The sequence below is a fragment of the Haemaphysalis longicornis genome, unplaced genomic scaffold (assembly GCF_048455015.1).
Source record: "Haemaphysalis longicornis isolate Haplotype H1 unplaced genomic scaffold, Haemaphysalis longicornis Haplotype H1 scaffold_7, whole genome shotgun sequence".
Lineage (NCBI taxonomy): Eukaryota > Metazoa > Arthropoda > Arachnida > Ixodida > Ixodidae > Haemaphysalis > Haemaphysalis longicornis.
This window is the reverse complement of record NW_027526422.1, coordinates 103784409-103806404: the sequence shown is the minus strand read 5'-3', so window position 1 is coordinate 103806404 and position 21996 is coordinate 103784409. Positions and strand designations below refer to the sequence as shown.

General features: G+C 49.0%; 1 protein-coding gene across 1 annotated transcript; it reads right to left on the bottom strand.

The window, feature by feature from the left end:
- Positions 1 to 780: 780 nt before the first annotated feature.
- On the bottom strand, positions 781 to 19408 carry LOC144144726 (uncharacterized). The gene is made up of 5 exons (XM_077676251.1): positions 19119 to 19408; positions 14851 to 15080; positions 12170 to 12299; positions 2957 to 3193; positions 781 to 1174 (listed from the first exon to the last, which is right to left on the bottom strand). Exons 1-5 carry the CDS (start codon positions 19320 to 19322, stop codon positions 884 to 886), a joined length of 1092 nt encoding a protein of 363 aa, XP_077532377.1. The 5' UTR covers positions 19323 to 19408; the 3' UTR covers positions 781 to 883.
- Positions 19409 to 21996: the final 2588 nt, after the last annotated feature.

Here is a 21996-nt window from a genome sequence, read left to right as displayed (position 1 = left end):
CTCGAGAACGCTTTCATCTGGTTTTTGAACATTTTTAACGCGGGAGTCGAACTAGCGCATCGCATTGACACGCCGGTCTGCGCTCGGATATGTCTCGTGGAACTGGTCAGAGAAGTCTTCTCCCGTTCGAAAACTCGCCTCGCGATTTTAAAACCACATACTGGCACCATCCTCGAGAGAAAATAAGATATTATGCTTTTTTGGTGTCTGTCCCATTGGTTGAATCGTGAGGCGCGTTGCAATTGGTCCAACCAGTCTTCCGCATCCTCGAAGGCATCCCCGTAAAAGCAGCTGTGGGGACACGCTACTACCGGAAGGTCACTTCCATGCATTCACTGGCGCCATGGCTTCGAGACGACTGCGCCTGAGGTTGTGGTTCCGGGCAGATCTTTGAACTAGGGAGCATAACAGCCGCCGACTGCGGCGGTGGACTGGGGTGTCCACACGGGGAGGCCTCGCAGGGCTGGACAGACCAATGACAGGAGGGGTCCTGGACACTAGATGGCTTATCCCGGCTGGGCCACTCCTCCTTTCCCTGGAATGCAAGTGGGGCATGCATATCGTAACTGGAGCTTCTCTGTAATGTGGGGCAATATTTGCTTGCCGCAGGTTGAGTTCAAACCCTTAGCTTCGGTATTGAGCAGAGAACTTGAGTGTCCGAGTTAATGACGCCACCAAGCCATACCAACATGTATCTTTTGAAGTACCACGCTGAAAGAAAAAAGCAACAAGAACAAGTGAGCTCAGGGGTAAGTAGTAACGGCATGGAAACCAGCAGGACAGTCTTTTATTAGTGCATTTCCCGAAGTGTAAAACGCATACAAAAAGGAATAGCTCGAAGAAAGGACGATGAAGTGGTGGACCACGCATGCAGTATACGGAGTCACATGAAGAAGCGAATCTTGGGGGCCACCGCAGCGAAGGAAGGGAACATGCTGATGCGCTGCAGCTCGGCGCTAACCACGGCCACGATGCAGAAGAAGGCTGCGACGTAGCCGGCCGGGGGCACGCGCTCGTCGGGCAGGTAGGCCCGGCCCAGGGCGCACGCCATAAGCACGTCCATGGTGTACTTGAACATGTTGGCCAGGCCGCGGTCAGTCTCGCGCGCCTTGGACACGAAGAAGATGTAGGCGAACGACAGCTGGCTCGCCACCGCCATCGCGTTCATGTCAACCTGTGGCGGCGCGAAAAACGCAACACTTGAAAACGTGGTAAAATTAATAAAAAACACGTCTCACCGAAGAAAAAAATAAAAATGATCAGGGCACTTAAGTCTGCCTACCTTCCTTATGTAGGCTACGTACCTGCATGCATAGAAAAGCCTATCAAAGACTTTACTTCCACACCATCTTTGCGCCCCTTTCTCCGCTTTCCTTTTTTTCCCGGTTTTTGGCGGGCCTTACTTCGACATACAGGCTGGCGGCACTTCCCTCACGCCATAGCTCGTACAGAATCAGTCCTCCGTGGCTGGAGTGCAGCCGTTCTACTTCCGCGCCGTCACGTTCCCCTTTCACATGGCATGCACCAGGCTAATTCTTGTTCCGCCGCAGCCACGAGCTCTGTTACCGCGCACTCAGCGCCTACTCGGAGGACTCGTGTTCAGTTTCCATACGAATGCGCTTTATTCACTCTGTACAACGGTGGCCATTTCCTGCACCGGGCAACAACTTCAACAACGACGACTTTTTGCACAATGGGGCACTTGAGGTTTATTAATGCCACATTAATGCCACATTGTTTGCTGACCGTACAGTTGTGTTGCCTACCTGAAGCGTTAGCCACGCACGTTAAAGATCCCCAGGTGGTCAAAATTATTCCGGAGCCCGGCATTTTAGCGCGGCTCGTAGCCCAGGCGTAGCTTCGGCGCGTTAAAACCCCGAGTTTCGAAACGCTAGTCGCAACAATATATTTTATTCATTTTATTTGTACAATACTGTGGACCTTGAGTAGTCCAAACAGGAGAGGGATGTACACACCCAGAAGACATGCGTACGGATACAAGTTCAATACATGAACGCGTAGGTACATAATCAAAAGGTAAGAACGCAGTCATTATACACTGAATGACAGCAATGGTGAACACTCTGGCAAAACATTCCAGTCGGAAGCCGTTCTGGGGAAAAATAAATTTTTGTATTGGTCAGTACGGGCAAAGAACGGCTTAATACATCGACTATGTTTGTGACGAGACACTCGACCAGGGTTGTTATGTAATCTCGTGAGAAAGTTTAGACGGGCACTTTTACGTCGGTTGGTCAATGGCTCAAGGTGTGCAAGCTCTAGCATAGCTGAAGGGGAGTCGCTACTTCTAAAACGTGTATAGATAAAACAAGCTGCCGATCTCTACATTTTTTCAAGCTTTTCTTCATTAGTGATAGTGTAGGGGTCCCAGACAATGCTCCTGTATTCCAGGGTGGGTCTTACAATGGATTATAATATAATGCAATCGTCTGGAAACAACCTAAGGCGTACAGGGGGCTTTAAAACTTGGCCAAGACCATTATTATAAATGTTGAATAGAACTGGTGCCAAGACCGGGCCTTGCGGGATGCCCGAGAAAACATCTAGAAGACGAGAACAGGTACCGTCAATTTCGACATAATGCTTGCGGCCAGTTAAGTATAATGCTTTGTATGCGGCTTTGTGTTTGCCGATGCGTAGCCGGCAATTCGCCATTAAATCTTTCTTCCGGCGTTTGCGGTTCTTTGGTTTGGAAGTTTTATGATCCAATGCCTTCCACACCAATGCAGTCCTCTCGCTCTGCTTCCTGGATTTTTTTCTTTTTCCGCTCTCACATTTCCCGACGCCGTTTTTTTTTTTTTTTTGAAAAAAATGGGCGATGACCGCAGATTTGCTTGGCGGGTAGCATAGAAATATGCCGTTCTCCAGTTCTTTTTCTTTTATAAGTAAAAACATTGGGGACAGAAGGTGGCGCGGGGGAGTATGTATAGCTCACCTGTGTGAGTACGACGCGGGGGCTCTCGAGGGCGAAGCCGGCGAGCAGGGCGGAGCTGATGAGCGCGATGAAGGACGAGTGCAGCAGCAGCACGGCCTGGGGAACCTCCGAGGTGGTGGCGGTGAAGAGCTCCTGGGCGGCCCCAAGGCAGGCCGACAGCAGGGCCCACAGGAGTCCCTCCACGCGCTGCTCCTCGCTGTCGTACAGCACCAGCAGCACGGACGCGGCCAGCGCCGTCTGTGCCGAGTACACCGACGGGATGGGATAAATAAATAAATAAATCATCAACATCTCAGGGCCAAATACATTAAAACCTCCCTATAACAAGCGTTCATGGAACGGAACAAATGCTATTACTGAACGGAAGATGATAGGTATAACATTAAGGGACAAGAGAGCGGAGTGGGTAAGGGAGCAAACGCGTGTTAAAGACATATTAGTAGAAATTAAGAAGAATAAATAGGTGCGGACAGGGCACGTAATGCGAAGGATATATAACCGTTGGTCATGAAGGGTACCAGGGTGGTTTCCTTAAGAAGGCAAGTGTGGCAGCGGGCCGCAGAAAGTTAGATTGGCAGATGAGATGAAGAAGTTTGCAGATATAAATTAGTGGCAGTTTGCACAGGACCGGGGTAATTGGAGATCTATGGGAGAGGCCTTTGCCCTTTAGTGGGAGTAGATAGGCTGCTGCTGCTGGTGATGATGATGATGATGACGATGATGGTGTTGGTGGTAACAAACGCGCGTTATTCGACATGTCGGTTGATTCGAGGGGTTTGGTTGTCCCCACTGCACTGCACGTAGAACAATAAAGACGCCAGACTTTAAGGAAGTATCACTTTAAGGAAGTATCACTTAAGGAAGTATCACTAGCGAACTCATATTCCAGCCCTGAAAAATTTGTTTTAACGAAGGTTTTGTGCAGTGAGTTAAAACTGCCTATTTTTAAAATACTGGTTACTTCCTGCGTTCGATTGCTCTGAGGACCTTATTATGGAATTTAGTTATCCTCAAAAACCAATACCTACAAAATGACTTGTACCATGCTGCAGGACGTAATAAAGTAAGTAGGAGAGGTAATTGTAGCAGAAACGAAGTGCTCTTGGCAATGCTGTAAAGACTCCCTCCACTTGAAATGACACAAATTAACGAAAGATTTAGGCGCCCTGCCCTGCACACCCGTGTTTGCTTTTCTGTGGCATTGTGTGGGCGCTATGTTCGAGACGATAAAAAGCAACACAAAAGGAGGAACTCCTTATGTGATTTGTACACAAGCAAATTTTCCAAATTATCTCGTTGTGAGTGCACCCTATGATTGCAAAGAAAAGAAATTATTCCGACACCGGGAATCGAACCCGGGCCTCCTGGGTGAGAGCCAGTTATTCTACACAAAAGACGCCTTCTTGCGCACTGTAATTCAAGTGCGATTGAAACATGTGCTACCTGACTTTGTTGTGTCCTCAAGTGATATTATTTGCAGGGGGATTAAAGGATATTTGTGAGAAGTGGCTGTGTCGAATTCTTGAAGGTACGGTTTTCTTGCGACTACCTGTGTAGTGTTTCTAGGAAGCGCCTGTACAAAGGTTTAGTGGATGTTTCTTTACCGGTGCCACTGTATAGGTTTTTATATGGCACAGGAACTGAGATTGGAGTTTCAAGGAGGGTGAAAGTATGCCGTTTAAACCTGCAATGAAGTCCTTTTTTTTAAACTGCACAGCGAAACCCTTCCCATAAATACGTGGTTAGCAGAAAAGGGCACTTTTGTGCGCTGGACAACAGACTGCAGTCTGTACAAAAAGCCGGAAACTATTAATCACGTCTTTATAGACTGTTTGGAACCAGTGTTCCACTGGGACATCCTCCAACGTACGTTAAAGACTTACTCATAACATTCAGAAGGACGTACACCGCACGGAATTCAGAAAAATGAGAGCGGTGTGCCGTACGATTTCATCATGCTCCTCAGTCTTCATAGTGTATGGAGGACGAGAATGGCAGTGAGGAATGCGGACATAAATACCAGGCCGGTCAGGGAAAATTTCATCGAAAGCGTGCGGGAAGTGTTTCGTGCAGAGGATGAACCCCTGAGTGGTTCCTTGTACTTGACGATTTAGTGTGTCTTAGAAAGTTTTAAAGCCACTGAGTCAGCCAAGTAGGGTTGACGTATCTTAACAATATTGCCTCGAACCATGCGTTGGGTTTGTTTATTTATGTTTTGTTTTTACTGCCCGGCCGCGCCCGCCTCTGTTATCTATGTCCCAAGTGAAGCGCGTGTTCCATTTATTTTTATGCCACACGGGTTATCTCATCCTTATAAGGAGGGCGTTTCGTCCTAACGTCACTAGCCTAGAATAGTCCTCATTGATCTACAATGTTCTGGATGTAAATCGATGGTTTGAGAAACACTCGCGCCGAAAGATAAAAGCCTGCAGAGCAGATGGCCGCGGTATTCGATTCGCCGACACCAGTCAGCGCACGTCACTTTGTTGACTGCTGTTTCGCCGCCTGTGTATTCTTTGAGTTGTTAGGGGAGCACAAGTTCGCTCCAATAAACTTATTTTTCCTTAAAGCCAACTGCGTCATCTTTGCCTTCGTGACAATATGAGAGGATGCGTGATGTGTAAAAATGTCGAAGCTGGCAATAAAAAAACTACACCATGCCGGAGGACGCATGCCACTGAAGCAAAACTGGCGCTTGGCCTGGAGCCGTTTCTTTCAGTTCTTCGGCTGGAACGAGGGCGGCTGCCGGCCATGGCGTGCATTGCCGATCGCGTGAGGATTTGATGCTGGCTACATCTTTATTGCAGGAAAAAGTAATGCATCCGAGGCTTACTCAACGAATGTAAAGAGTGTTCGCGGTGAGGAATCACCAATCTGCCGTGTTCCAAGCAGAGTGAGAGTCAGACATTGGGGAGACATTGCGGTTACGCCGCAAACTGAAACGGCGACAGGCGGACGGGCACTCTACTACCAAATGCGACCACATCAACTGGCCACAACTGACTATTTTAGAGGACGTACTTCTTGCTCCATTTTACTTTAATTCCCTTCCACTCGGAAGGAATTAAGGCAATCCTACAGTCTAACTTGTCTGTTTGTGTGTCAATGCTTTGCGCCCCAGCGAAATTTGATAAAAAAGACATGCAGCTATAGTGTCACGATTTCCGTTCGTGCTCGGTACAGTTGCTTCCATTCGTTACGCGCTGTAAAAATCCTGGCCCATCTCCAATATCGTGAAACCTGGGGAGGGGCGAAGCATGCACTGTACAAGTGTAATATTGTCGCTTGGCGATTTTGTTCACGAAAATAAAACCGCTGTAGGGTATACAGCTTTGCTGTAAAAGTTTCGTTTCTTTGAAGCACGAAGTGTTCTCGCGTGAGGCATTGAAAAAAGAATGTCCCGGTGTGTTATTTTAGTGAGCGTTACGTTCTAGCGCGAAACGTTGTAAAACGAGTGTCTCGGTGTTTAGAACCGTGACTACATGAAACAACGACGCTGACAGGCAGAGCATCCAAGGGGCTTCGCCCCTAAAATGCCAGCTCCTGCACATCATTTTTCGATGAGTGTCCCGGTGTGTTCTTTTAGTGAACGTTACGTTCTAGCGGGAGGCGTTGGAAAACGAATGTCTCGGTGTTTTAGTGCCAATGCTAGCTCCTGAACATCGTTTATCTGATGGATTGGACTATAACGACCCACGGCAGTCGGTCATTAAGCGACTTCTAATCTCCTGCGCGCGTCTACACTGCGCGTCTACGTACGCACGTCCACGAGAAAAAAATTGGCGCAGCTTCCACTACTGGTGCAAGGCTGGTAAAAAAGCAGAGCTGGCGGCCCCTCTCCCTACGGCGGAGGCCCGGCTGTTGCACCTCCCATGGATTTCTGAACTCGCCGCTGAAAGTCCTGCATGACTGGCAGGCTCGGATCGCTGTGTGCGCAGGCTTTCACATCTCTCTCAAATTGGACCGCGTCAGCACGTGCTGAAACCCAAGGCAACCGGGTTCGCAGACTCACCCGTACACGTGAACTGGCGAGTACAAGAGCACGCAGCAGATCACTGCGCGCAGTGTTCTCGAAGGTCGAACTAGTCGACGCCGGGTGCCCCTCACAATGCACACGTTCACGTGTGCTCGGCAAATTTTCTTGGTATTTTTTTTCTGGTTAGTCTTGACTGTGGAACGAAAATCCTAAACAGCTGGGCTGTTAAAAAGGTACACGGAGAGTTGGCCGACTTAAAGGCCGACTGCACGCAAATTTTTCATTGCCCAAATTTCATCTAAATAAGTTGTTAGTGCTCTAAAATGCACCGTGGCGAGGTTCAAAGCTCGACACCCACATAGTACAACAGCTGGAAACTTTCGCACTACCTCCGTAGATGACAACTTTTGCACTTGGCGGAGAGCCGCCGAAACACGTTCCGAATGGTCTGTGACGGAGAAGACGAACTTTGTCACGTGGAGCCCACGCTTCTTCGGCTACTGGCACAGCGCACCAGGAGGCGCACAGATGCGTTCTTCGGGGATTTCTCTGCGACACCGCCTCCCTGTACCTCCGTCGGCATGACATGTTTTAAACATGTCCGCATAGGTAGCAATATCTGCAGTTTCTAATGCAATAAAAGAGATCACAAGGCGACAAACAAACTATACACGCGTGCTAGGGGTGCTTCTGGAGCTAGCGAAGTGGTTTGTCTACTTGAAAATAGTTTTACTCATAATAACAGTGCGAAACACGCACTTGTTAGTGCAAATATTCTTATTATTGAATCTGTCACCACCGGAGAAAGGATGTTTTATAAATCTCTGACCACTTCCATATCCCCGTGCAATATTTGCTGTATTTGTACTGGCCCAAAACCAGCTCGCTCCACCTGTTCGACCTCTCCGAAAGTTTGACGACCTAACTGGAGTTGTTTACGAACAGTTGTGCGACTTTTACCTCAGTCGCTAGGTGAACGAAATTAATAACAAATATATCCGCCGAAACAGCAGCCGTCGTCTTCGCAAAAGTGCGGAAGCTAACGAACATGTTCCTCTCCTAAACGATAAACTAGTTCATTCTTTTCGATCGTGAAATGATGTATTTACTTTTTTAGAGTGTTAGATCGTTATATTTGGTTTACCTGAAAGTAAAATGTTATTAACTGCATATAACCCTGATGTAAGTAGCAATAGACATGGGTAGATAAGTAATTCGTTTCGCGTTCTAGTGCATCATCTAACTGTAAACGGTGACATACGGTTTTTAACCGATTTAACAATGCATTTCGCGATGTACAGCGAGGTAAATATTACAGGACGGTTATTCACAAACCTATTTGAATGTAAGGACATAGCAAAAAGAGTTTGGTATTGATCGCCGCCCATGCGCCATTTGTTTTCCTGAAAGAAAGCGAGAGGACTCCGCTAACCACAGCTGCTTTTCGATAACATACGAGCAGACAGCTTTGCGAATCTGAATGTGCTTTTTTAAACGCAAAGCCAGGGGTTGGCACCCCGGCAAGCACAGTGGAACCCCGTTCACGCGTTTTTCACCGAACTGCGAAAGCAAAACGTAACAACGTGAAAAACGCAGCAGTGAGGAAACAGTTTAGTTTTGACACGCAAGCACTTATTTCTGTAACTTTGGCTTTCGGAAATTAAGCATCTCGAGAATGCATGATTGCCGCTTCTTGCGATTGCTGGAATACACCACGCGTGCAAATGCAAGGTCCCTTGCGATGTCGACTCACTTCCGCGCTGGCTGCTTGTCGACTGCGTTTAGTACGTCAAGCTTTTCCCGAAGGGAAAGCGCCTCCCGTTTTTTGGACGCCATCAAGGCATGACAAAGTTTGCGGTTGCAAGTTCAATGGTGTTCCCAAAGCCTGAAGTGCACGATCAGAACGGTGCGCGCGCTATTTTTGTGGTGGTGGTTTTATGGCAAACACGCACTTCCGCCATTCTTAAAGGGACACTGAAGTGAATTTGTCAAGCTCCCCTTTTTGCTTGCACTGCGTAGACTGGCTCAAATTAGCACACTTTTCATCGTTTATCCGGTTGACAAATCGGTAATTATTTTACAAAGCGCGAAAGAAGAAAAACTACCATGCGCGGTTTGCGGCGGCCGCACCAACTAAGGCTGTGACGTTGGGAGGAGGGGCGCCGTGATTGGACGATGCCCAAGGTTAGCAATCACACAAGTTTCGGTTTCGGTTTCGGTTCTGTAAACCATAACCAATGGCGTTGTTGGATGGGCATTCTCAATATCTCAGTAATCATCGTACCGCGCTTCTGCCATGTTGTCGGCTGTAAAATGCACAAGATAAGCCTCCCAGGACGGCTTGTAGTCGTAGCATTCACTAGCCGAGACCTGCGCAGTGCATGAACGCCCTCCGCGTACCCGCAGCCGCCCAAATGTCATGCGCTTTTCCCCCATATTTGGAGCTTGCCTCCCTCATGCCTGTATCGTAAAAGGCGTGTTCGCACCAGGCCAAGGGTCTGTTCATTCTGGCCTGTGCCCAATGCCTGCAAGCAGTCGGTGCTTATGGCAACAGCACGCCAACGAGAACTCGCTAGCGCGCCACTGCCAGCCTGCGCGCGTTTTGTGAACTAGTTCGTGTAGCCATGAACGTTGCGGCCCAAAAAAAGGTGAACTCAATATAGAAAACATCGGCGGAAAACAAAAAAGTTACCTTCCAAAAAAAAAAAAAAGCACGTAACCGCGGGGATTCGAACTCGTGACTTGCAAAACATTTGCGGTGACATACCTAACGCCTCAGACAACTGAGCCACGGAGCCAAACGCGGACGCCTTGCTAATATAGGGTATATATTGTACAACCGGTTTACACTTTTATTTAGTTTTGGCATTTCAAGCAGCTTAGGTGACTATTTGTTGTACTGCGATGGTGCAGTAAGCGTCGCCCGAGTTTCCACAGTAGCTCACGTCTAGCAATTGCATTTCGTAGACGGAAAAGCGTTCGCAGATGCGTAGTCGGGCTGCTGACCGCTGTGCTTGTTCGCCCAGCGAAAAAAAGTGCTTCCCGCGCCCTAGTTTTACGCTGTACGGTAAAAATATCAGTTGATTTTATTTCCTTAGTACCTATATTGACTTCGCTGACTCTTCTCCCGCCTTCAAGAGGCCTTATATTTTCCTACTGGCGTACCAGTCAGCGAAGCGTCGTCGCATGTGCGCTTGTGTGAAGCGACCTTGACAGTGTACAAACAAACCAAGTAAAGAAAGGCACATTCTTTCATTCACAAACGTGTCCTGGCTTCGTTTCAACTAAGCGAACGAATTGCGACCAAGCAATTTTATTTTAACCTCCTTGATTGCGACAACCCGCCGGCGGCCGGCGCACGAAACGCTGGGCCGACTGACTCTGTCGGCCGGGGAGCCGTGCAGTAGCGCAGCCGTGGCGCAGCCAATTGCCAGCTCATCCCCTCCTGACGTCACACGAAAACGCCACAGAAAATGGGCGAGCGTAAAGAGAGGAGGACAGCATTTTCGAATTAGTTTTTCTACTAAATAAAATCGCGTAAACGCGCCTAGAGTGGTCGAAACATGGCCTGGGGACTCCGGACTACAATTTGCGATAGTAATCCCGCAATGTTTACATACCACTTCAGTGTCCCTTTAAGTGAAATTTTCATTGTAAGTGCAGTGGTGATGGTGATAGCATACAGTAACATAGGGTCATCTAATGGGGACGAATCGCACCCGCGTGTGGCTTCATGCAGTCAGTTCTGTAGCCAAGCCCACCAAGGTTCGCCAACAAAATGGCGGTCCACGCACGTTGCCCGGGCGGGTTCCGAGTGTCAGGTTGCGACGAATGGTCCGGGAACGTACTCTCGAGCCACGACGTAACAGTGACGATTTTAATACATGCGACTCTATGTGAGCGGCGCCGGGACTAGACAAAAACAACGTAGTAGCCGCGAAAACGCAGCACTAATTACGGTACGTAAGAACTACCGGAAGATTAGGCAGTTTTAGCATATCGTTACCGTGTTTGCGTTACCGTTTACCGTGTTACCGGAAGCCGCTGGCGACGTTGAAGCCTGTGCCGGTAAGTTACCGTTCGCGGTAACTCTCGCGCTGCGTAGTCGACTCCCGAAAACACGGTAAACGGTAACGCAAACACGGTAACGCTATGCTAAAACTCTCTATTAGCTACCGGAAATAGCTACCGGACGGCGTACTTCACGTCAGTTGATAGCAACGCGATGTCGGAATAGATCCCAGCTCCATCAACCTCAGCAAAATGTTATGAAGACTTCGCCGCAAATAACAGTGCGAAACTTGACGCTACCGCGCGCATTTCCTGTGAGCGGCCACCGGTACTGGCTTTTTTTTTTCAGTTTCGGCTCCTAAAACGACAGTCTTCACGACCCATGCGCGTCGCGCGCTTTCTTCTTTGAAACGCAGTTTTTTGCACTTAGCACTCTTTTTATGTGTACTATTACATTACAACATTTTTACGTTGACGAAAATTTGAATGAAGTCGGCCTTTAAAGTCTTGGCTTGCGGCTTCCAGAGTAAAGACGATTTTCCGACGGCTTTGATTCACCACAGCCGTACCGCTAACTCCTTGGCGTCAACCGGTACGTCGTGAAATGTAGCGCGGTTCTTGGGTCTATACCCGGAGATTAGGCGCCAATTCGGGTGTATTGTTGGCGTCACTAGATAATATATAAAATCACCGCCACTCAGGCACTCTATTCATCAACGGCGGCCATTAATGGTGTTTATTAGTGTTGCGAGATTGCCGCACCTCCTACCTCGCCGCTAACTTCTGCTGGGTGGCTTGTTAACAACACTTCCGAAGATGCGGCAAAACGGAATCTTGAGTCACACTTCTGCTGCTGAAAGGCTGCTAGACCCGTTTTCTTTGAGTCACGTTCGGAACGACGTCAGTTGCGCGCAGGCGCAGAGCCAGGAGGACAAACTAAGACATGCCATAGTTGACCGACTAAAACGCATAAACAAAAAAAAAAAATGGCGGCGCCCACGAACCATCGCAGCGTAAACAAATGTCACGTGATGCCAATTCACCAATGATCTTGGCGGCGGCACAGAACAATAGGAGAAAAGAGTGCCCATGCTCTGTAACCTTGTCTAGTCACACTAGCGGACACCACGGAGGTTTCTGCCCTCTATGGTGGGCACAAATAAAATTATGATGATTAAGGTGATGATGATGATGATGATGAGAGATACAAAGAGTCGGCCTCGCACCACTAAGAAGACGAACCATGCAGGGTGGCGCTTGGCCGTCGACAGCAGGGTCGGCAGCCAGCTGAGCACGGGCGCCATGCTCGTCACCACGGCCTGGTCCACGAGGCGGAGCTGGTGGAGAGACATGAACCTGTAAAGATGCCCCCACAACACGCCAGCCGGTCACAAACATCTTGGTGTAAGTAGTAAGCACGTTTTCATACGGCCAAAACAACAGGCCGAGCATCTCAATCGCCTGCGCGACCAGTTGGCGCTATTCTTCCCTTTCAGAGTCTAGCCAGCCGAGCCAGGCGGCAAGGGAATTTGCAGCATTACCAAAATTTTGGCGCATGCAGTAGTGTCGTCGTTAGGGGCACCCCACACTATAGGCTCCGAAATGAACACAGCGAGTACATGTAGGCTGTGCAGTCCTACTATTTTTGCTTTAAAATGCAGACGCAAAGGAGCAACACTCGCGTTATGCAGTTAGCTTGCGTAGAAAATACAAGGAAAGGTGAGATGAACCAACGCCGCCTGTATTAACATTGCCTGACGCGTCGCGCGCTTTTCAATGGGAAGGGTAGGGACGCTTAGTTCAGGCACTGATCCGCTATGTGGCGCGTGCCGGCGGACATCTAGCCTTACGTTACTGCTCGCGAGTAGAGGTGTGCGCCGAGACGTCGGCGCGCCGCCGCCGACTGTTCTGGCCGCGCCGCCGCCGCCGACACTAACTGATCGGCGCGCCGCCGCCGCCGCCGCCGACGTATTGTTTCGGCGTGATCGGCGCGGCATTTACGTATATAGAATAAAAATGACTTTTAAAAATTAATCCAGCTTTGTTTGAGATTTCGTGTTTTGTTCAAATTTTTTTTCATGCCTCGGGCATTTTTCAATGTCACGTAGGAGAATAATGAAGCAACAGAAAACAAAAGCAACCCTGCTCTCCGCTCATCTGCGCATGCGTGTCGTCTCTAGCCAGAGCAACGTGGGATTGCCTAACTACTCTTTCGCGCGCAAAATGGCGCAACGAGAAGCAGCGGCCTCTGCTACGGTAGCCACGGCCTCGAAACGCCGGAATGACGGCTTGACGGTCGCGTGTACTGAGGTTGCGGATGGAATCGGCGACATATCTGCAACTTGTTGCGAGGAAGAAATTCCTGGCCCCGATGTGTTTAAGATGCCGATTGGAAGTTTTCGGATTGTTCCTTTGCATTCGAAGGGGATGTCTAGTTTTGTTTGGAAACATTTTGCCATGAGGTGACAGGGGCTCGTTTCTTTTCAACGTTCTCTCGAAAGTACCAAAAAATATGAACTCCCAGAAATGCGTGAAAATATTTTTCACTCTCTCTGGTTTCGTACACAACGTACGCATTTTAGAAAACAACAACAACAAAGGGACAGTTTTCCTACATCCACGTTTACACTGGTAACGTTCCTGTGTGTCTGTTTAGTTTTTTTAACGCATGCTGGAGCGGCCATCTTTTTAACACAGGATAACACATCCTGACCACAGTCATGCAGGACTAAACATTACACGATAACGAGGTACCGGGGAAGATCACTCCAGCTTGATGAATCCAGCTGACTTGTCCAGCTGCGAACAAGTAAATGCGTTGGGGACATGTACTGAAACTTACATAAGTAACGTGGGTGGGCTAATTACAGAAGTAGCAATCAGGGGTAACAAAGACGCGAAAGGGATAAAAGACGACACCTCCGGCAATTGGACACTTATGCTTCAGCTTCAGCAGTCACCCTATCATAAGGAGTGCTCAGGTGTCCTTATATTATCTTCTTATTTGGGGGCGCGGCGGTTGCTCTTCTGATGGAGGCGAAAAGCAAGGACGTCCGTGTGTACGAGATTTCGGTGCGCGTTAAAGATCGCCAGGTGGTCAAAATTATTCCGGAGCCCTCCACTAATGCACGCCTCATCGCCTGCGTTGCGTCAGCGCGTTAAACCCTAGAATCAATCAATCAATCAATCAATCAATCTTTTTATTTGGTCATCATGGTTTAGTTTTCGGCGTGAAGCCTCCTATATCGCGAGTGGCCTTCGTCCTGGAGTGGTCATTATGGTGGTGGTTGGCTTTACTTGATTACAGTTATTTAATGACAGCGCTGTAAACGTAGATACTAAAATGTGTCAGTAAAAAATAAAGTGAAATGAAACATGGGGCAATGAAGATCGGTGGTGTAGAAGTCCAGGTTGCAACTTTGCTTGATAAGCAATGAGGTGTAAAAATTTAGCTTCTACTGCATACTCAGAAACGCGCCTATTGGAAACCATGGGATCGTCGCCTAAATATTGCCCGCTGGAGGGAAAAATGTGGTGGTTAGAGTTGTGGGAAATGTGTCGTGTTTTGTTGAGTGCTTTGCATTGAATTAGAACGTGGATTACGGGTAGGCTCTTCCGACATCTGCTACCCAGGAGTCCTAAAGTGAAGGGGCAGCGGTCATAAATCGGCCCATGAGGGTATTAAGAATAAATGAATTGGTTTAAAGTTCCAAAATAATTAGCATGTACGTCATTCCGCCATGGCACCATGCCAGGGCACCATGCCCATTGAAGCGAAGTTCTATGTTTTTTTGAGTTCCCTTTCATTTTCGTATGTGATCAAGAAATTGGCAAAATACATTGCAGCATATTGGACCACCGTCCAGAACGGAGTGGTGCGCTAAGGCCGTGTCGAGTGTCTTCATACCTTGCGCCGAAGGCGACGGCGGTGACGAGTCCCCGGACGATGATGCTAGCGTTGACGGCGAGTGAACCCTTGGGCCTGGTCATGCGATTGGCACAGCTGAGCACACCCACGAACACTCCCACGGACACGTAGAAGAGAAGCTTTGTAGTGTCCTCCAGTGCGGCTTTCCGACGGCCCATCACGGCCAGCATGTTCCACATGACGCTCGACAAGGCCATCAGAGCAAAACGCTGCATGGGAGGGGAGGGGGGGGGGAACTGCAGCAAGCGCTTAAAAAGCTATATCTTTCGATGTGACACTCCAGTGTGCGCATATGTGTGGCCGACCAGTGTAGGGGAAAAAAGGGAACGGTGTCGGCTTCTATCGCTTCCCGTCGGCCGCACGCGATCGGCTACGGCGGCTTGCGTCACTCGCGTCGGCTCGGGTGATGGGAACTTTAGGCTTAGCATCCTGGCGGATATTTGATCGCCGCTATCTGTGCAACTGCGAATGACAATCCGCAACACAACTTTTCACTACGCTATCATCCCCTTTCTCGCAAGTGGAACTCTATTTAAGCTATAGCAATCGGTTACCAAGACATCTGCGTAGCCTGTTTCGATGCTTCTGCGCAGGTATCGCCATGTCTCGGCCGCTCGGCGCACCGCGCGCCGCGGCGACCGGTCAGCGTAGGCTTGCATCGCGGCAGATATCTGATCGCCGCTTTTAAAATAAGCCCTGATAACAATCCCTAGCACAATTTTTCACCACACTAACACCTACTTTCTCGCATGTGGAACTTCTTTTTAGCGATCAGATTGATTCAGAAGAGCAGCGACAAGCGCGGTTGCTACCGTGGTCTGCGCCGGTTCGAGCCGCTGAGTGTGCCGAGCTGGCAGGCGCGGCCGGCGTGTGCGCGGACTGTTTCCGAAGGCAGAAAACGCTTCACGATTGCTTGCTTTATCCATTTCTTGCGAACAAACGCGCAGAATCTACAAATTCAGCTCAGCGACCATCGTAGTTGACCATGGAGCAAAAACAGTGGGCAGAGCGACGCCGACGACGCATCTCATGGGCGCATCGGGCCGTCTCAAATTCACGCGTACGACTAGTCCTGGCGACAGTCGTAACGATCAGTCGCATGCGAATCGCGTGTACCAATCGTACATGTGTCCAGTGTTCTTGTTTCTTATTAAATTTCGTCATTCTTGCGTGTTTCGCTTTGTTTACAAAGCAAGAAACGCAAATGCTTGCGGAGTTGTTAACTAACTAACTAACTGACTGACTGACTGACTGCAACGGCTTACTTGCACGAATGCTTTGCTCTGTGGACAGCCAATGCACTCGCCATTCGTACAAGTGCGGCACGCACACCCACAGCTGGCTGGCGCCGCATCTTTTCAAAGTGCTACGAGTTGTGCCGCGCCTCCGCCAGATGGCGCCACGGGCCCCGCGACCGAGAGAAGACGCAGTGAAACATCCCCCTCGCGAGGGGCACGATCAAATACAGAGCATTTCCGGGGGCGCATGACGTTAAGTAGTTTGCGTTACTTAATGTTGTTGCACTTGTGGCAACTGCTGACGAGAGAACGCTCGTCAGCAGTAATTTGAATGAGTCAACGATATAAGGCGCGTTCGTAGCGTCCCATTCTGTGTCGGCTTTGTGGCGCAGTGGGTAGAGCACCATTTACATTGCGTTCCGCCCGCAGGGTCGAGGGATCGAAACCGGGCGCCGGATAGTATTTTTTTTTATATAGTAGGGACAACGACGGTGCGGACTACGGATGTCAACGCGGGTGACATCGTGAGTTACTGAAATGATCTGCATTTAAAAGTGGACCATCAGGGGATAGGAAATATTATCAGGGTGGAGGCAGGGCAATGCGCAATGCGTCAGCTTGTTCTACGGAACTGCCTATTGGAACTGCTTGCATCTATCCTCGGAAGCGACGGCGGCTTTGCTGACCAACCGTCGCAGGCTGAGCTGTGCCGTCAGTGCGGTGGAGCGGCATTAGTGTACACTGCTGTGAATTCTTTGGAACACCGCTTGTCGAGTGCCGCGACCCTGGCGTTTCTCCTCCCCTCATGATTGTCCGGGTGCATATTTTGTAGCGTGCGCTACACTGGCCGAGGTTGAGCAGTTTTGCGTGGCTCCTGGAGAGCCGTGCTGCCATGCGCGAGGAGCAGTGACGTCACACGGCGCACAAAACGTTGCTCGCTGCCCGGCGTCTCTCACACACCCCACGTGCCCAGCGTCTTCTCCGACCTCCGTTCCGCACGGGCAGCCCGGTCCACTTGATGATCATGTGAGGGGTGGCCGGGTGTGGAACCGATGGCTCGTGCGTCGCAGCAACACCGGCGTGCACCTGTGAAACCAGCTTAGCTTCGGGGCGATTGGTGACGCCTGATAAATCTACATGTGCCACATAATGCGTATACCGTGTGTGTGTCATTGAAGCGGCAGAAAGCATGATAATCAAGCTAATCCTAGACAACCAGGAAACCTGAGAATAACCAGCTGAACCTTAACTAACGCTACGTATGTCCTGGCATAGCCGAAATGAGGTACTGCTAATTTGTTCGGGAGGTTTGGGACGACTAAGTTCAGAATTGAACTTGGTAGAGAAAAAACAAAAAAGAAACATGGCACTGGAATTGTTTTAGGGGCTCGAGCGATCCACATGAGAGAGAGAGAGAGAGAGAGAGAGAGAGAGAGAGAGAGAGAGAGAGAGAGAAACTTTATTGAGATACGTACTTAGTAGGGGGCGGTGACCGGTAGTTGCTTTTTGCCGGTGACCAAGGCAGCCCGTTCCGTCAGACTTTTCTGCATCTGCGGGTCGGAGCTACCCAGCGCCGCATCCCATACTTCGGTGGTACGGATTAATGGGAAGGGATCGTGGTTGCATGCCCACATGGTATGGATGATGGTGTCTTTCAAGCCACATGCGGGGCAGTTGGGGAACTGATACAGGGTGGGATGAATTAGGTGCAGTTTGGTGCGTCAGGGCAATGTATTTGTTTGAATGAGGCGCCATAAGCGTTCTTCAGAGTGAGAGAGGGTAGGATGAGCTGGCGGGAATATGCGGTGGGCGAGGCGGTAATGCTCAGTTATTTCCCGATAGCTAAGCAAGCTGTCTCGGGCTGATCTGGCTCCGTGTATACCGTTACGAGGCTTGAGCCTGCTAGGACAGTGAGTTCTCGAGCTGCTTTGTTGGCTGCCTCGTTGCCCTCAGCTCTGTATGGGCAGGAGTCCAGATCAGCTCCGCGGGGTCGGTAGGGGGATTTTGAACAAGAATGTGGAGCGCCTGAGGAGAGATAGCACCTGTGGCAAAGTTTTGAATGGGCGTTTTCGAATCGGAGATGATAATTGTGGGGGTTGGCCGTTGCGTTAGTGCCAGGGCGATTGCCACTTCCTCCGCCGTTCCCGGATGACGGGTGCGTATTGTGAGGGAGGTGAGGGGTGGGGAGTTAGGGCTGAATATTGCTGCGGCAGCGTACGCGTCGCGATGTCTGTAGTCCGCTGCGTCTACGTAAAGGGTGCTCGGCTTAATGGGGTATTTCTCAGTCAAGGCCCGTGCTCGATGTTCCCTGCGTGTTTTGTTGTGCACTTGGTGCATATTGCGTGGGAGAGGGCGGATGCAGAGGTGCGCATGAATGCTTGGAGGGATGAATCAAACACATAGATCAAACAGGTGCATTTCCCAACACCATGATTGGCTTTAGGGATCCACATACGTGCAAAAAACTATTAACCGCAGATAGCGATTCCCTCTTTGATGAAGTAATTAATAGCTTGAAGTGTGAGGGAAAACTATTAGGTGGAAGAGTGTTACTAGGTTATGTGAATGGCTGTCGGAAGGTGGTGTGATGGAATTTTATTGAACTTGACCAGCTCACTCACTCACTCGCTCACTCACTGGTTTGATGGTCGGTTGGAATCAAACAACCAAGGATCAAGATACTTTTGTCTTGTTGGTTCATTCGTGCATTGATTCGTTCATGGGTTCAACGTGCTTCGGCTGAGCTGCCTTGTCTTGGCTTTGGCCAGAGTCCACTCTGCCTTGGTGTAGGCCCAACACACCCCAATTTATATTCACTGTGTATTCCGGAAAATACCTTGAATAAATACATTACTTCAACTATATAGTTGAACATATACATTGATGTCTACGTTGGAGCCGTACAAATGTACAGCGATCAAAGGTCAGCACAAGGGTTTAGGCCTCGCCAGCTAAGGAGGCTCAGCTTCAGATAGGTACAGCCGTAACGTACGGTGAATATCTGCTTACCTGAATGGATGTGCTGTCCAGCACGGCCGCCACGGCGTATGGCACGCTCTGCCTTCGGTCAACGGGTGGTCTGGTGCGTGGTCTAAGGGCGTTGAACACGTTGATCCAGCGTCGCACCCATCTCGGACGCTGATGAGGAGGTACAGATGAAGCCGGCGTTCCAGATAACAGGTCCGTGATGTTGTACGCAGCGCCTGCATCCATGGTGGTCTTCGTGCTGATTCCGTTCTTCTTGTTCTTGTTATCATTGATGATGGTGGTGGTGGTGGCCCGAAAAATGACGCATACCCACTTAGGGGGATTGGCCAAGAAGAGTTATGTTACAATCAATTATGCGAGGCAAAATAATGGAGCAGAAGAAAGAATTTGGTCTAGGTTAATGGGTGAGAGAGAAAAAACACGAAAAAAAAGAAAACAACAGAGGGTAGAGTCGGAAAACTATAGTAAAAGTCAGCCTAATCGGAATGTTTTTAACACTGCAGACGAGCTGTCCCCGGAATGAAGGAGTGGATGGCGTTGCACACGTCCTTATGGCATCGACCCAGCCTAGTCCCCCCAAACGACAAAAGCACCGGTACGGTCAAAGGCAGTCCAAGACGTAGCAGGGGAATCTCCAGCAGCCTTCTCCGATGGTTAGAAAATCGGCGGCAAAAAAGAAATAAGTGCTCTTCGGATTCAATTTGTTTGCAAAAGTGGCACAAAGGGGAGGTTATCAGATTTGCTCTGTATAAATACCGATTAAGTGGTGGCACACCACAACGAAAAGAAGTTATCAATACTTCGCACAAGCGAGTTTGGCATAAACTTCTCTCCCAACGGTACCTGAGGTGTTCCAGTTCCGGAGAAGTGTTCAGACCATGATCGGAGGCATCTTGATTGAACAGGTATTGGCGATAACGTGCCAACAACATGCAAGAAAACGATATATCAATGGCCCGTACCGACTATAGGGTATTGACCAAGGCGGGCCAGAACCTCACTCTGGAAGATGGTTAATGGGTAAGAAATGGAACTGGATGAAAAAACAGAGGGGGGAATTTTCGGGAAAGGTATGCAAAAGTGGTCAGAAATAAAGAAACAAAGGCTGACGTGGAAATCGAAAGCGATCATAATTAAAGGCATGTGGTAATAAATTGTTCCGGGAAGTGACAGCGCATGTAGGTGTGTTTGACTAACATGGTAAAGGGCTGTGTGGAAATAAAAGAGTGAAGGGCGCCGCGACCAACATTTTCGTGGCAGAGGTCGAGTTCCAACCGCGCAAATGATATTAAATTAGTTATTTATGAGCGGTTTGAGGCGGCACGCAACTGATGATGAAGTTGCTCCTTGGTGATTGGACATACCCAAAAGGCGATCGGCCAAACATCAATGATAGGAATAATATCATTGCGTAAACTGAACGGTATTTCTTCTCCTTCGTCTTCTTTTTAGTAATAGCAGAGTCCTTTAACGCTTTACTGGTCACGAAACTGCTCCGTAACTCAATGGGAGAGCTTCATATGCTGCGTTTGGCCGCCGCGCGGTGGCGCCACTCTCTCACTGTGGTCACTCCTCGGGCGGCGTTGCGCTGGCTCGAACGGCAGAGCCGCGGCGAGTTGTGGTTGTATTGTGCGGGAAAAAAATGTAACGTGCATATCGCGCTCTTGTGATCCGACTTAAGTAGTGCAACGACGATGCCGAACATGTGTTGCGTCCCGGGATGTCGTTCCTTGTACAAGGATACCGAAGAAAATGTTTCCTTGTTCTGTTGACCGAGCGATGGGCAGCTGTGTGAGAAATGGAGGGGCGCCATTCCAAGGCAAGCAACAAAGCACACTTATAATCAAAGATTTCAGCTTCGATTATAAGTGTGCGACAGTGTGTGGAAATGCACTGTGTGTGAGAATGGAAAAAGCAATGTACCCTTTTGAGCGCATCGTGGGCCTAGAAATGTACAAGGCTAACAAAGCCGGATTTTTGTCATATCAGTAAGGTTGTAGCGGCACTTCATTACCTGTTTGCAAACTTGTATTACTGGTGCTCAGGCTCGCGTGTAAAAAGCTTTTGGACATCCTTGTGCTTTTACTTTTCATATTTCTGCGAATTATCCCTTAGGGTTCGTTTTGTTTGTTTTGTAACCGCGCGTGGCCGATTCCGGTTTCTTATCTGGCGTTTCAACCGGAGCGCCCGTTTGCTCTTTTTGTCGTACGTCCCGTCGGGCAATATTGTTTGATATGGAAAGGGTGCCACCTTGTCGCTAACTTCATTTTTTGTTTCTTCGACAATGTTCTCGATCCTATTTCCATGTATCTGAAATTAATAACGTTCCAAGAGTAAGGCATGCATAGCAAACGCCGCGCAACTCACTTTATCAACGTTCATCTGTTCACGTCACACTGCGGACTGCTTATTCGACGTTAGTGTTTCATTCTAGTCTTTTGTAGTGCAGGAGATCGCTAGCTCGCTGCGTTCAGAAAAGCTTTGCCTCGTTCTTGGCTACGTGGCAATATTCTGTTTCCTGCGTGTGTTGCACATCGCAGCGCGAAAAAATAAATTTTTGTACGCTGGACCACGCTCTTTTGTCTCCCTTCGTAACATTGAAATTTTTTGTTGCGTGTGATAAAATCAGTTTCATTGTTCTTTTTTCGCTTCCTGTTCTTGCAAGGATTGCAAAGCGTGGAAGCAGAAAGACACATGGTGTAACATATATCTCTTCCGTGTTTTGATCCTTCGCGTTTCTGCAGCGTTTTTAGATGTTCTCAAGTATGTACCCACTCATCGAAACGACAATACTATTGGGCTATCTCTTTTAGCATTCTGTGCATTCCAGAGTAATCAACGGATTCATTAAGCGTAGTCTGAACGACACGTACTTGGTTTCTTTCAGTTTTTTTATTGT

What these genes read in the sequence shown, in the direction of transcription:
- LOC144144726 (XM_077676251.1), bottom strand. Translation starts at nt 19,322, where the DNA reads ATGGATGCAGGCGCTGCGTACAACATCACGGACCTGTTATCTGGAACG. An exon ending in GCCGTCGCCTTCGGCGCAAG is followed by an intron (nt 12,300 to 14,850) that starts GTATGAAGACAC and finishes GCATCTTTACAG; the next exon opens with GTTCATGTCTCTCCACCAGC. An exon ending in CCCGCGTCGTACTCACACAG is followed by an intron (nt 1,175 to 2,956) that starts GTGAGCTATACA and finishes GCGCCGCCACAG; the next exon opens with GTTGACATGAACGCGATGGC.